General features: G+C 33.6%; 1 protein-coding gene across 3 annotated transcripts; it reads right to left on the bottom strand.

The window, feature by feature from the left end:
* Positions 1-1365: 1365 nt before the first annotated feature.
* Positions 1366-13734, bottom strand: LOC149779460 (dual specificity protein phosphatase 19-like). 3 transcript variants are annotated; one of them, XM_089940140.1, is made up of 3 exons: positions 13551-13734; positions 4144-4398; positions 1366-3561 (listed from the first exon to the last, which is right to left on the bottom strand). In XM_089940140.1, exons 2-3 carry the CDS (start codon positions 4382-4384, stop codon positions 3149-3151), a joined length of 654 nt encoding a protein of 217 aa, XP_089796266.1. In that variant the 5' UTR covers positions 4385-4398; positions 13551-13734; the 3' UTR covers positions 1366-3148. The 3 variants fall into 3 exon arrangements, with proteins under 3 accessions (XP_089796266.1, XP_089796267.1, XP_089796268.1); XM_089940141.1 differs by lacking the exon at positions 13551-13734 and adding an exon at positions 12753-13125; XM_089940142.1 differs by lacking the exon at positions 13551-13734 and adding an exon at positions 12757-13125.
* Positions 13735-15119: the final 1385 nt, after the last annotated feature.

Here is a 15119-nt window from a genome sequence, read left to right as displayed (position 1 = left end):
CCTAAAATGCTACACAGCCATAGTCTCAGACCCTACCAATCGTGTGTCAAAATCAGGCAACACTTTATTTGCATTAAGCTTTGACACTACAAGGTTGCTATGGTGGCAAAAGACCTGCCCCTGGACAATGTTACATTTCTAATGTACCTCACTATCACTGGACGTGTGCTTTAAAGATAACTTCCTCATGGCTGCAGATTAAGAGTCTAAAATGTAAGCATAGTTGCTGTCCAAATTACAAAAATAGGAAAGATGGCAGCCAGCTGTACATCATCATGGATGCAAAGCTCAACATTGAAGATGGTTGGATTGTCAGTGCACTCTACTAAAATGCTGCCCAAATATCAACATCTGCAGAGAAAATGGCAAGACAGTCTGAATCTTCATGTTTGACCTCTTTGAAGGCCATTACTGGGGTGCATTTCAACATTTTGTCCTCCTCTGTTCAACCATCTGCTGACACCAAACACATGGCTGTAATTGGTCAGACTCCAAGGTGTATTTCAATGCCAGTAGAATGGTAGGTGTGGCAGCATATCAGTTAAAGCACCAGCCTTCTCCGAGTCCAACTACATAGATTTGATGCTACAATGCAAAGCCCATGATAAATAGTACCTATTCAATTAGGCTGTAGAATAACTCCATGCTGCCGAAGCTGAATGGATGTGTCAAAGAACAGAGTACCTTCACAGCATAGATAAGGAACTCACTGCCAAAGGCAAGCAGAGTGCACATTTCCGGATATCAATAAAGTATAATTCATTCTTACATGCCTTCAGAGACTTGTCCTTGGCCCAGTAGCCTGCCCTTACCTATTCACAGTCATAAACTAATCCTGAAGCCAACTGTGTTGACTCTTGTCAGCATTTGAAGAGTGTTGGCCCTGATCACCACAGCAGGTGACCTGGCAGCCTCTCTGATCCAAGCTGTCAGAAAGGTCTCCTGGATGGTCATTGTTCAGTGCAGACATTATCCCAGATGACCACCTGAGTGTTTATTTTCGACGTATTTACTCCAGAGTCTAACTGTTTCCATCACTCCAGTGAATGAAGCTATTATGTTGTGTGTGTACTCCAGGTTTTGTATGAGGATCTGTAGTGATTTAATAATTCAGATTGGCCAGTGTAAAAAAATATAATCTTTTCCAGGTGTCTGCATTATTTCAACTCTTTTCTTTATAACAAAATAAACAAATGAATTTTCAACATTTATATTGTTTCAATCCACATCCATATACATATGCCATATCTGGCAACTGTCAGTTTCTCTCACTGTATAAAAATCTGTACTGTGAGATCAGTCAAGACAGAAAGATAAAGTGTGTATAGTACTTAAGTATTATCATTATTGAAAATAAACAAATAATGAAATGATCTATGAAAATTTAATTTAATACTAATTTTCATCATACCTTGACTAAAGTGAAAAACTTAGTAAAAATACTTGAATGAAATAACAACTTTATTCTGTGCAAGTCTGTGATTTAAGATTTAATCACTGTCATAATTCATATAAATAACAGATAAATGCAAACATTTATACTTCTAGCTAAAGGTAGCAAATTGTCCACTTTAAGATTTAAATCTTCCTGAAATCGCGTCTCATTTTATCCACAAATATTTGATTCTGGGGAACAAGAAGACTGTAAAATGCAGTAACTATTGTGTGAAGCATAAGTAGTCATGGTTCATACAGCCCCACAGACTTGTTTTTAAGGTATTTTCTTTGTACTGAAAGTGAACATTCTCATTAAGCTACCTTGTTTATCACTGCATAAATGGGTACAAAAGTAAATAAGATAAACAAATATACTAAGCATCTGACTAAAACAAACAGGCCAATATCTATTACATGTATTATTTGATCTACCCAATTTTGTTTATTACATTTGAAAATTATATACAACAAAAAGCTGATATTTAAAGTAATTTAAAAAGTGATATATTCTATTGTGTGACTTTCTGTATTCCCTCATATAAATCAAAAAAATTTTCAGCAAGTTTTCAAGAATAAAACCAATCTTTATCAAAATTCAAGTTTTTAAGGCATACCCTACAGTTCCAGCTTTATTCAAGGTTGTACAAATCACAATAGTTCAACACAATGTATATGAACTAATTACAGCACAGTACTAAAACTCCCACTTGACTTGTTGGCAGAGAAAACCACTGAATAAATGTTACATTAATCTGGTCTCCTCGTATACATAAACACTTGACAAAATAATCCCAAAATTGTGGAATTACACAAGTCCTGCACTCTGACACATTTTCTCATGAACAACAATCATCCATTTATCGTGAATAACCTTATTAACATAATGGTTTCAAGGTCCGTTTATAAAGTGAGCTCAACTTCACCAGTGTTGTCTTCCTTTTCTCCTCAAGGTCTCTCTGACACGTTTTGCATAACTGTAAAAGTGGAATATCAGTACTTTTGTAGAATTTGTTGACTGTGGAGTCTACTGGCTGGAGTTTATTTGTAAGCGAGGCTCGCATAAACAATGGAGTGATTCTACTGTCTTTCAATTTAGCACTTTAATGTCTTTGTACATGTGAAAAGTTGTCATAGGCTGCTGACTGGGACAAGCATTGGGATGTTGGTAACATGTTTAGTTCACATAGGAATGATGATGTAATCTGCATGACTTTAATTGTACCACTCTTAAGTGATGTGTTATTTCAGTGACTAACTGTAGTGATGGTACAACTTTACGGACAGTGGTGTAAGTCAAGATCATACAGCTGTGCTTCAGTACCCACTTGGCTTTGAGTCACCGGCTGCATACGCTTAATTTGATATTGAACATTCAGATGAAAATACTGTAAATGACCGGCAGTGTTTGCTTTGCATACAATTCATACATACAATAGTATTGTTTTGAGTATTTGTTTTATTCCACACAACTTGACACATATAAATATACCAACACTGACTGAAGGAAATATATGAATTTAAGCTGTCACAAAAAATATTTTATTTACACAACTATTGACACCTCCAAAAATAAATGCAATCACAGAATATGTATACATTAGAAATGTTTCAGGAACATAATATTGGTTCTAGCAAATAAAATAAAAACTGAAAATTATGGATAAAAAGAGCTAGGATAATGAATGTTCCACTGACTATTTCATATCTACCATTATCTATCTACATTTTGTGTTTGTGAAGCAAGCTGTTTCTCAAACTGCTGAAGCTGCGTTCTGAAGCCTTCGTTAGGACAAATGGCTGGCCGTTTCTCTCTCAAATAGTTGAATGCCTCCAGATATTTCATTCCCTTGAACTGCATCAAATATCCAAGTACAATGGTAGCTGACCTAGAAACTCCAGCATTACAATGTACCAATACACAGCCTGCGTTTCTCCCTTGCTCTATAAAACTAAAACATTGTTCAAAATGTTGGGTAATCTGAACACCTGGATCATCTAAGATATGAATGTTCAGATATTTGAATTGATCTGGGTCAAGATTTTCTACAAAAGTTGCAATATTTAGAATATGTGTCACTTGGTATTTCTGCAACAACTCTAAATTATGGGCAACATCTTGTGATCCTGAAATAAAGGAAAATAAGTCATGCAAGGGCAATAAATCTAAGTTAATAATAATAATAATAATAATAATAATAAAAATATTAATATATTAAATCAGTTCCTCACCTAAACAACAAACTACATTGTTTGTAGCCTTTTGTGGTCATTGGTACAAATTTCCTATCTTGTCATTCAATGGCTATTAGATCTTTGTTATCATTCAATGGTTGTTAGATCTCTGTTTCATTCAATAGTTATTAGATCAGTGTTTTAATTCAATGGCTATTAGATCTGTGTTGTCATTCAATGGTTATTAGATTTGTGTTTTCATTCAATGGCTATTAGATCTGTGTTGTAAGTCAATGGTTATTAGATCTGTGTTGTCATTCAATGGCTATTAGATCAGTGGTATCCAAATTCCCACATTTCTTTAATGTCTGAACTACTTTATGCTACTAACTTATAGTATTATAAAAGTATTTTATGTGAAACACTGAATTATAAGAAATAAAGTCCAAATGGAATGGTCTGAACTAAAACACTGAACTATAATCAGTCCAATTGGAATGGTCTGAACTGAAACACTAGATATTTAAAGCATACCCATTATCAACCCAGGCAGAACCTCTCCAACCTGAAGATCTTGCCATAGGTCACACACATATCCCAGGCTTCCAGGTTGTGCCTCCTTGACAACCAACTTTCCTGTGGAGTCCTTCTCATATGTGGTGATTCTGCCATCAACTGTTGTCACTCTAGTCTGTGTTTTCTTCAATTTCGCCCGGTCAAACCGAAGCACAAGTTCCAACAGTGGATTCTTAATATCAGTTTTTTCCTCAGCCATCAAAAAACCTTATGCTATTAAATATAAGAACTCCTTTTAGTAATCAAATTTGATATAAATATATGTAATATATATCATGCTTCAAATCACTGGTGTAATAAAAATCATGCTTCAACTCATTGGTGTAATATAAATCATGCTTCAACTCATTGGTGTAATATATATCATGCTTCAACTCATTGATGTAATATATATCATGCTTCAATTCATACGTGTAATATATATCATGCTTCAACTCATTGATGTAATATATATCATGCTTCAATTCATAGGTGTAATATATATCATGCTTCAACTCATTGATGTAATATATATCATGCTTCAACTCATTGGTTTAATATATATATCATGCTTCAATTCATTGGTGTAATATATATCATGCTTCAACTCATTGATGTAATATATATCATGCTTCAACTCATTGGTTTAATATATATATCATGCTTCAATTCATAGGTGTAATATATATCATGCTTTAATTCGCTGGTGTAATATAAATCATGCTTCAATTCACTGGTAAAATATAAATCATGTTTCAATACATTGGTGTAATATATATTATGCTTCAACTCATTGGTGTAATATACCGGGTAAATCATGCTTCAATGCATTGGTGTAATATATTTTATGGTTCAGCTCACTGGTGTAATATAAGTCATGCTTCAATTCATTGGTATAATATACCAGGTAAATCATGCTTCAATACATTGGTGTAATATATATTATGCTTCAATTCAGTGGTACAATATAAATCATGCTTCAATTCACTGATGTAATTTATATCATGCTTCAATTCAATGGTGTAATATATATATATATATATATATATATATATATATATATATATATATATATATATATATATATATATATATATATATAGCTTCAATTCATTGGGGTAATATCTATCATGCATCAATTGATGGAGATAACAAACCAGGATTGTTGGTGCATTGGTGGGGATAATAATTTGGAAAGTGAATTTGAGATCTCATTTTGAACTACAATTTGAATCATGCTTGATACCTGTTACTCTTCTTATCTGTTCAATGCAAAGAAATAGTTTTTATATAACTATATAGCAATATTACTAATAATTTTTTTCACAATTCGGAACATTGCCATAATAAATCTGAGAAACAGCAAATTGGCAAAATAGTCTCTGAAATATCAAACATTATTTTACATACAATGTTTGAAATAATATATATACTCATGCCCTAATAAATGCACACCCCTATTATTGGTCAGAACCACCATACATATCCCATGCTAATCACGTGTCTTGATCCCAACATTCCTTGTGGGAGGGAAGTTACTGATAAAACCTGCTTAGGTGCTTTGTAGTTTTAATGCCCTTTTTCAGCATATGATAGGCTATACATGGCAGCCAGTATATCTTGTGGAGGAAGAACCTTTGAAAAACTCAGGGAAGAACCACTGACCTATGGGAAACAACTGGCAAACTTTCTCACATTCCCATGTCTGCCAAGTCCAACACTTGAACCCAAATGGACAGGTGAGATATCAGTGATTACAACCTCCCAAAAACATTTCTATTCTTTGTGGAACTTATCACAATGCATGTTTGCTATAATGATTACCTCTTAACTTTGTTGGTTAAATAAATCTCACAATTCAGCCGTACATATGGTGGTTCTCTACAGTTTCGTAGTTTGCATAGGGTTAGGATTTTAAAGAAAAAGAATTTCCCCGGCTTTCCTCACTGGTTATACTGGCTATTTAAAAAAGACCTTGTATATCTTAGGTATAATGCAAAGAACCTTTAATTCCATTTATTTTGGTGTATGATTGATGGGTGTACTATGGGTTATAGAGTATACAGCTTGGCCTTACTTCAGATGTGCACCTTTCAAAAAAGTGCTAGCTCTACTTGGTTATTTTCACTTCCTGAACTTCAGAAGTAAATTGTATAAAAAAGAGCTGATAACTTTTTTACGTTTTATATATTTGGTATTTCATTCATTGCAATTTCAGAAGCTGGTATTGTCTAATCTGGCAAAATTCATTTTCCCTATTTTAATAGCTGCTATGTATAGTGTACTTTAGACTAATTCAGGCTGATTTTTTAACACAAGGGAGCAGTCATTTTAGTTAACAGTGTGCTTAAATCATGCAAAATTTCCAAAAATACAATATCCAAAAGAAATATCATCCACATTACATTAATGCAGCATAGAGGTATGCCAACACTCTCCATTGTGCATGCTTTAAATGTGAACTACTTCACCTTACATACGTCACTCTCTCAAAAGTACATATTATCTGGTGAGCACCCCCTATGTTTTACTTTAGCAACCATATTGGTAGAGTGAACAGACCTCCTGTTTGGAGAACTCGCAACATATATAAAGGGAGCTAACTCTTATTGCATGTACATACATGTGATAGGGACATTGCTCATTATGATGAGCTTTTGAAGCATGCTGCTGTCACAAAGTGATAACTGACAATAAACTGGTTCACAAAAAGATGCTTCAAAAATCTTTTCTCATAAACCATTTAAGGAAAAGCAGTTTTCTACAAAATACAACTAAAAATTACACAAGTACAAATAGTAAAATGGTGGATGTCTTGTATTATGATCTTTTACTTTGATCTGGATTGATGAACTTTTGCTTCCAAAACATCACTTAAATAATCTACAATTGTTGATAAATCTTGTCATCAAACTGACACCTTCAAGATTTGACTAGCAGACTGGATAAAGTATTGCTTTGACAAGTTGTTGCTATGACCATGACAAAGTAATTGTTCTGTTTCATAGTCTGCTGTATGTATCAAGGTACAAAACACATGCTATCACTTTAACGTGGCATTCTAAATTTATCACAAGCTCATATGGAATCATTGTTTAAAATACTTTTATTTGTAATTATACTTCTTTGCCACAGAGAGAGAGAGAGAGAGAGAGAGAGAGAGAGAGAGAGAGAGAGATTTAATATATATATATCAGGACATTAATACATTAGTGTTATAGTATGTGATGTACCATTTATATCTGGACATTAATACATTAGTGTTATAGTATGTGATGTACAATTTATATCAGGACATTAATATATTAGTGTTATAGTATGTGATGTACCATTTATATCAGGACATTAATACATTAGTGTTACAGTATGTGATGTACAAGGTATATAAGGACATTAATACATTAGAGTTATATGATGTACCATTTATATCAGGACATTAATACATTAGTGTTATAGTATGTGATGTACCATTTATATCAGGACATTAATATATTAGTGTTATAGTATGTGATGTACAATTTATATCAGGACATTAATATATTAGTGTTATAGTATGTGATGTACAATTTATATCAGGACATTAATACATTAGTGTTATAGTATGTGATGTACCATTCATATCAGGACATTAATACATTAGTGTTATAGTATGTGATGTACCATTCATATCAGGACATTAATACATTAGTGTTATAGTATGTGATGTACCATTCATATCAGGACATTAATACATTAGTGTTACAGTATGTGATGTACCATTCATATCAGGACATTAATACATTAGTGTTACAGTATGTGATGTACAAGGTATATAAGGACATTAATACATTAGTGTTATAATAGTACATGATGTATCAAGTATATCTGAACATTACTACACTAGCATTATAGAACAAATCAGGGACTGTTAACAAAAGCAAACTCATATACTCTGCATTATAACAGGCTTAAGCATATGGCCATTGAGACTTGTAACATCCTAAATGGCATCAGCTCCCCCTTCTTGCATGTTCTTTTAAAACTCAGTGACTCTAAATATTCTTTTAGGGTGTGTCAATTTGGTAAAATTACCATGGTCTGAAAACAGTTTGGTATTGTAAAGACAGTTTTAGTACATATGCAACAGTGAAATAGAACTCACTCCAAAATAATACAAGTTGGAAGTCACTTCCAAATAATACAAGTTGGGACTCACTTCCAAATAATGCAAGTTGGAACTCACTTACAAAAAATGCAGATATATGTGCTTCTGTTCTTGAATTAAGAAAGGTGTCAATCACTGGAATGGCATTATGCATGCTGCAAAATGGGCAATATTAGAATAGCTTTTAGTTTAGTCCTAACATTTGCTTGGCATGTTTTTATGCTTCTCACAAATGGTTGAAAATTGTAAACTCTTTTTGTCTGCTTGTCATTAATTGCTTCTATTTTTGTTTTCACTTATCATAGCTTTTTTCCCAATAACTACACATATAGTCTGCACAAGCATGCATGCACGTATGTATGTATGTATATAAATGTTGATCAGGGGTAATGAACTTATATTTTTTCTGGACATGTTTTCCCAAAAATTAATTCAACCACCAGGTACTTGTGAAAATAAAATGCTTAAAACACCCAGCAACAGTATTTTATTCCACTGTGCTGCTTTAAAAACACCCAACAACAGTATTTTATTCCTCTGTAGTGCTTTGAAAATGCCCAACAACAGTATTTAATTCAAATGTACTGCCCTTAAAATGCTATTAACTGACAACCAATAGTTATCTATTTCTAAGATGTGTAATGTTTGTTTGTCCATGATTGTAGATTGTAATGATCATTTGTAAATAACATATTATACAGCTAATTTTTGTATATGATTGTACATTATATTCTAAAGTATCTGAGTTAGGACATTGGGGTTTTCATTTGGGGAAAAGAAAAAAAAACATACCTGATGTTGATTCACTAGAATTTAAGTAAACAGACCTGACTTTGTTTACAGTTTAATGTAATTTCCCATTAAGATGATGAAGTTTCTTCAGGAAAGGTTACTGCAGATAGGACAAGTGGGGAGGTATATAAGGTTGTTTATATCTCAATTATTCATTTGTATTTGAACATCTGCCTAGTGGAATCCATCTTTTAGTTGTGTTCAGTTAAAATCTGAGAGGATTTATTTAAATTATTCATTGAAATAACATTGAATTAAAAAGTGTTTATTGACTTCTGGACTAAATTACTAATTTAGGATTATTCTGAATCCATTTAAGGACATTTTGGATTATATCACTGTGATACACAAAGACTGTTGGCACATCAGCTCATTGAAGACTACTGGCACATCAGCAAACTCGATACTGGAATTCATTTGGCACACTCTATACTCGACTTATGAATTAGTGTATGCAGTATGGACATCATGATTCGTTTCCTCCCTTTCTTGATAGATGAATAAATGCACTTATTAGAATTCAATATTTTTGAACTCTTTGAAATACTATTTTTTTTTTTGATCAAAAAAGTAGATTTCAGTTGTCAATGATAAGTAGGTCACAAACTTTATAATTACTAATTCAAAGTAGTATATGCTCACAAATAAGTTTAAACCAACTACAAACTGGACAGAGAACTGCTGCCACAAAAGGCACAGACAGCTCTGAAACTATGCAGTTCATTTGGATTAATCAGTAGAACAAGAAAACACAAACACTTTCTGGGAGCACATTAGGGTCTGTGGGGGTTATTTTGCAGTTGGACTCAACTTATAACTGAGTATATAAAGTTGATAAAATCAACAAAATACCAAACAAATGAAAGAATGATACAGATCTTGGGGTCAAAAAGATTATATATGTGTGCAATTGTTAATTTCCTACATTTTAATTTTTTTGTAATAAATAACTGTATATTGTTAAAACTTAAATCATCTTAAACAAAATAACAGAAAATAGCAAAAACCAACAAATTTGGTAAAATTCAACAAATAGTTTTCTTCCTATAATACAAAGTGAACATTTAAGAAGAACTTACAGTAATGTGAATTAAATCCCAAATACATGTAGTCTTAAACGTTCTATCACAACTTCAAATGTATGAAATTACAACTGAATTCCAGTGAAATTCCCAAAAAGATCTGATATTGAATGTGTTGATGTGCCTGTAGTCTTGAGACTCTCGACCATGTTAATGTGCCAAAGGTCTGGAAAGTGATGATGTGCAAACAGGCTATTGATGTATCACAGTAATATAATCCAAAATGTTCTTACCTTAATTCACTATAATTCCAAATTAATTTTCCTGTCCAAAAATATTACTGAGCAGTTTGCAATTCCAGTGAACAATAACCTGAATAAATAAATCCATCCAAATCAAAAACTAAACACAACAATAAGAATTATTTTACTTCCGATGTCAAGGCAAGAATGAGACATTTTTCAAGTAAACAACATTATGTAACAAATATGCGATAATATAGCCAGGATGTAGGTAAGTCTCCTTTCTGAAACATTCAAAATTTTTGTCATAAGTATAGGAATTTCCAAGTGGAAATCTGATGTCCTACACCTCGACCCAAATAAACATGTTTACCTCCTTTTATAATGTTCTGAATATTTAATCCATCCTCAGAGAAATATTAGCTATGTCCATTTTATGTTAACAAAATAAATGTCACTGGTCAGGCAGACCATCAACTTGAGTTTTGACAAGGTCAAGTACAATATATGTATATTATACAATCATTAAGAAACACCATCAAATAATACAATTAAATACGCATAACACTGTAGTAAATGGCATCTGTTATTTAAAAATGCTGAAACATAAAAGAATTTATCCATCTATTTTTTTTTACTTAATATTACAGTGTAATAATTTCTGTGATACTGCAAAAGTATTGTAACAAACTTTTATTTATTGATCAATTAATTAATATAATTATATCTTTCAGTAATATTTGCACTAAAGCATGGCCCAATAAAAGCAAACACAGAAAAACTATGACAAATTCTTGTTGGCAACATTGACATAGGAATAATTTTGAATCAAATTTTCCTTCATGAAGACAATTTAGTAACGTTAGTTTAATAACTGAACATTTTGAAACTGTGGAAAAATACATATCATCTCATGAATTACTGATTCAGGAAAAGTACAAACTAATCTGACTAAATTATAATAAAAAAGGTACAAATTATAACAGAAATGTAGCTACCCAATTCACCAAATATTCAACAGCTTCACCATATGATCTTACAAATTATTAGTAACCATGGCAACCAGGAATGGGTGATATATTGTGGACTAGGTTGGGTTGTTACCATTCCTCCTTCTTTGTTAATCTCATAGTAATATATGGTGGACTAAGTATGGGAGTTTCCCTTCCCTCCGTATGTTAGTCTCAGGGTGATATATGGCTGAACTGGTTGGGGAGTTTTCATCCCCCCTGTATGTTAATCTCTGGGTGATATATGGCTGACTATGTAGGAGAGTTTTCGTCCCCCCTGTATGTTAGTCTCAGGGTGATACACGGTCAACAAGTAGGAGAGTTTCCACCCCCACCGACATATGTTAGCCTCAGGGGAGTATATGGCTGACCAGATAGGAGAGTTTACTTTCCCCCTGTATGTTAATCTCAGGGTAAAATATACTGGACTTAAGTAAGGGAGTTTCTAATCACCCCTGAATGTTAGTCTCTGGGTGATATATGGTGGATTAAGTAGATGAGTTTGCATTCCCCTTGTATGTTACCAGTAATCTCAGGGGGATCTATGATGGTCTAGGTAGGTGTTATGTATATTTAATTTTTCACTGTCTGTTAGTTTATATATATATATATATATATATATATATATATATATATATATATATATATGTGTGTGTGTGTGTGTGTGTGTGTGTATTGGCACAGTAAATGCTAAAATTGTGGTCTGTTTACATTGTAGTTTTTGATACCGCTATGACCGGTGGAAGAGTCGATTTGTTTATTAAGGAGTGACCAGGTTTCCTATTTAACAACATTCAACCATAATGTATTTGCCTCTCTTTGATTTCTTTGCAGTATCAAAATTTTCTCTTTCAGAACTAAGGACGAACATGGTGGATTACATGTATACAGACTAGTCCTACAATGTATTGCGCCTCCCCTGATGATTTTGTAGACTGTAAAAAATAACTTGTCCTGAGCTAATGCCTTTATATTACCCAGACTACCGACTAGTCCAAGTTTCCTCTGACCGTTGTCACCACATTTTTGATATTTCGACATTTATGTTGAGGTGTTAGATGTCCAAATATAAAAAATGGGGTGGCAAATGTCAGAGGAAACTCGGACTAACTACCGACGTGAGTGCAAGCATTTTGTATCAATAAACTTGTCTCTCCTACAAAGGCCTTAGTCCTACCTGTAAGACCCGACACTGATATTTATGTTGTGGGCGTCAGGGTCTTACAGCCTAACTAATGGCGCTGTGTAGTGTGTTTTGATGTCGACTAACATCGTTATGAAAGTAAATTTTTCAGGAATATTTCACACAACTGACAACTAAAATAATGACGCTTTTCTACAAAGTAAAGTTATAATGTTTTAGTCAGACTTTACTTACTTACTATGATGCCTTTTCTCTAATAAATTCAAATTCTCACAAAAGAAATGGACCCGTTTTCAAGTTTATTTGGCCTACTTTTCAGTTGGCTGGAAAGCAATGAAAGCCAAGAATGCCGAAATCGAATAAAGTTGAAACATTATTTTTTAACGAAACGAATAAAAAATATATTATGCCTATTGGAACTGTAAGCAACGGTTCATTTCGTTCAAGAAACAAATCACAAACATCAACCTACTTGAACTTACTTCGGCATACCTCGACTACCGTCGCATTGCAACAAATTCAAATGTATGTCAACGGAACGTGAAAATGCACCCTTTTGCTAGTGTCATATTTTCATTCCACCAGGATAAAGACAGCACAGTAAGTATATTAATTACACATAAATTAGTGGGAAAATGTCGATATAGGCTGCCAAATGTGCGAGATGTTTCTGAAACTTTGATTACTCATTCCGATGTCAACGACATCGGAACACACTATACAAGGCCGTTATTTGGATAGTAAGACATAGCACCTCAACAAAATCAAAATGTGCTATGTCTTACATGTAGGACTAACAAAGGCCTTAGTTCCTTCCACATAGCATCGTGAACTTTTCCCATATGTAAGTCAGCAAAGTGTCATCAAATTCTAGTTTAATACTTCGTTTGAAAGGAATTATGTATTTTTAGCAACATTTAATGACGCTCACTTTAAAATGTACTGAGTTACAGATAGAAAAAAGTCGCGATGCTGTGTGGAATGAACTAACGTTATCAAATGCGGTTGTAATTTGTATCGGAGTCTGCATACCTAAGTTATGGCTCCACCTCTCAGCTTATCCTGTTGAACCTTTCTTGTTCAGTCTTAAGAATTTTTAAAACATTAAAAACAAAATGGATAAGTTCTATTAGTCGTTCTGTTTTCTCCTTTGAAACGCTTGTGTTGTAATTCTTTACAATACTTTAACGAAGCACCCGATTATAGTATAAGAGATCAAACTAAGGGAAGTAAATCTTGTACCGGTGGGAACAAGTCTTGCCACGATTCATTTCGCAAGATTATGCGGCGGACGGATGATTGGCATTCATTCTTTTAGGCAAAGTATGATTTGTATAAATATTTTGAATTTTCATTATGTTATTTCATAACAGTTAAAGCGTGTATTCCTCATTTATGTGTACCATTAACAATAGTGGACTATCACAGCCAAACAAACTATGTAGATTTATTATGGAAAATATATCATTCTGAAATGAGAGAGGTTTTAGCTCGGAAATGAATTGTGCATCAACGGCAAAATGTCCCACCTACCCCCCGCCGGTTTTCACCTCTAAAAATGTTTAGGCCTACATCCATAAAACTTCATAGCTGACCACTACAGATTTGCCCCCCCCCCCCCATTATTCTGAGGGCGCCCCCAACCAAAATCAAACTCATTCGTACACATTGTGCAAGGATAATCAGCAATTCCAACCATACCACCAGATTCCAAAATCATTGGAAAGATGTAGAACAAATATCACCCCACCACACCACAATTGTTTACATATAAAGGTACATATACAAGCAAGCCCCTTAAATATAGAGAGCAATGGGCAGTTTTATACACAAATTTAATGTTTCATATACCTGTCTAAATATAAAATTGCATGAAAAAGAAAATGCAGGAAGAGATGTTAAAAAGGTCCATATTTTTAGATAGTTATAATAAAGCAAAACAGAAGAATATGATTCACTTGACCTGACAAATCAGTGGAAATACAAAGAGTAAAAATAGGATGCACCCCACCCTCAAATTTATACATGAATTGTTCATGTCCAAAGGCTATATTTGAGAGCACGTGATGTTCACAGTGCCAACACGAGCCCTTTCCCTGGGTGTTAATTTTGAAAAACATTGTGTACTTAATAGTCCGATAAACCAATCCCCCAAATCTGTGCCGATAGTGATATCAATATGGTGCCTATTCATTAAATTTTGAAGTTTTGCTAAATGCATATCTTTCCGGAACAGAGCTGCGAACACGCTAGACAGCCATATCTAGCGCGAAATGCAATTTGACCACATGACAGAGGGTTGTACTACTATTGCACGTGGATTCACAAGTCACCAAACATATGATTTGCTCTGGAAATATAATAAACATGCCACCAAAAGAACCCTTCAGCCGACGGTAGCTCCACAGCCGCAAGAAATAACGGTAAGTGTATAAAATGTACACCGATGTGTGCAGTCAAAATGGCTGCAGACTTTTTCGGGTTTTAATGAATAAGTGATATCATCCCCTAAACCACCAAATCAATATCATCACGGGTGAGGGCCTAATTTATCGGCCTATGTACATACTAGCTTGATGATATTCGAAATAGTTGTTATCC

This window comes from Sinohyriopsis cumingii, chromosome 17 (assembly GCF_028554795.1).
Source record: "Sinohyriopsis cumingii isolate HCF-2022 chromosome 17, ASM2855479v2, whole genome shotgun sequence".
In the NCBI taxonomy this organism is placed as follows: Eukaryota; Metazoa; Mollusca; class Bivalvia; order Unionida; family Unionidae; genus Sinohyriopsis; species Sinohyriopsis cumingii.
The sequence above is the reverse complement of the archived record's forward strand: the minus strand, read 5'-3'. Positions and strand labels throughout refer to the sequence as shown.

Coding starts and splice junctions, on each gene's coding strand:
- LOC149779460 (XM_089940140.1), bottom strand. CDS start 4,384: ATGGCTGAGGAAAAAACTGATATTAAGAATCCACTGTTGGAACTTGTG. Junction 3,562..4,143: donor TCTGCCTGGGTTGATAATGG/GTATGCTTTAAA, acceptor CCTTTATTTCAG/GATCACAAGATGTTGCCCAT.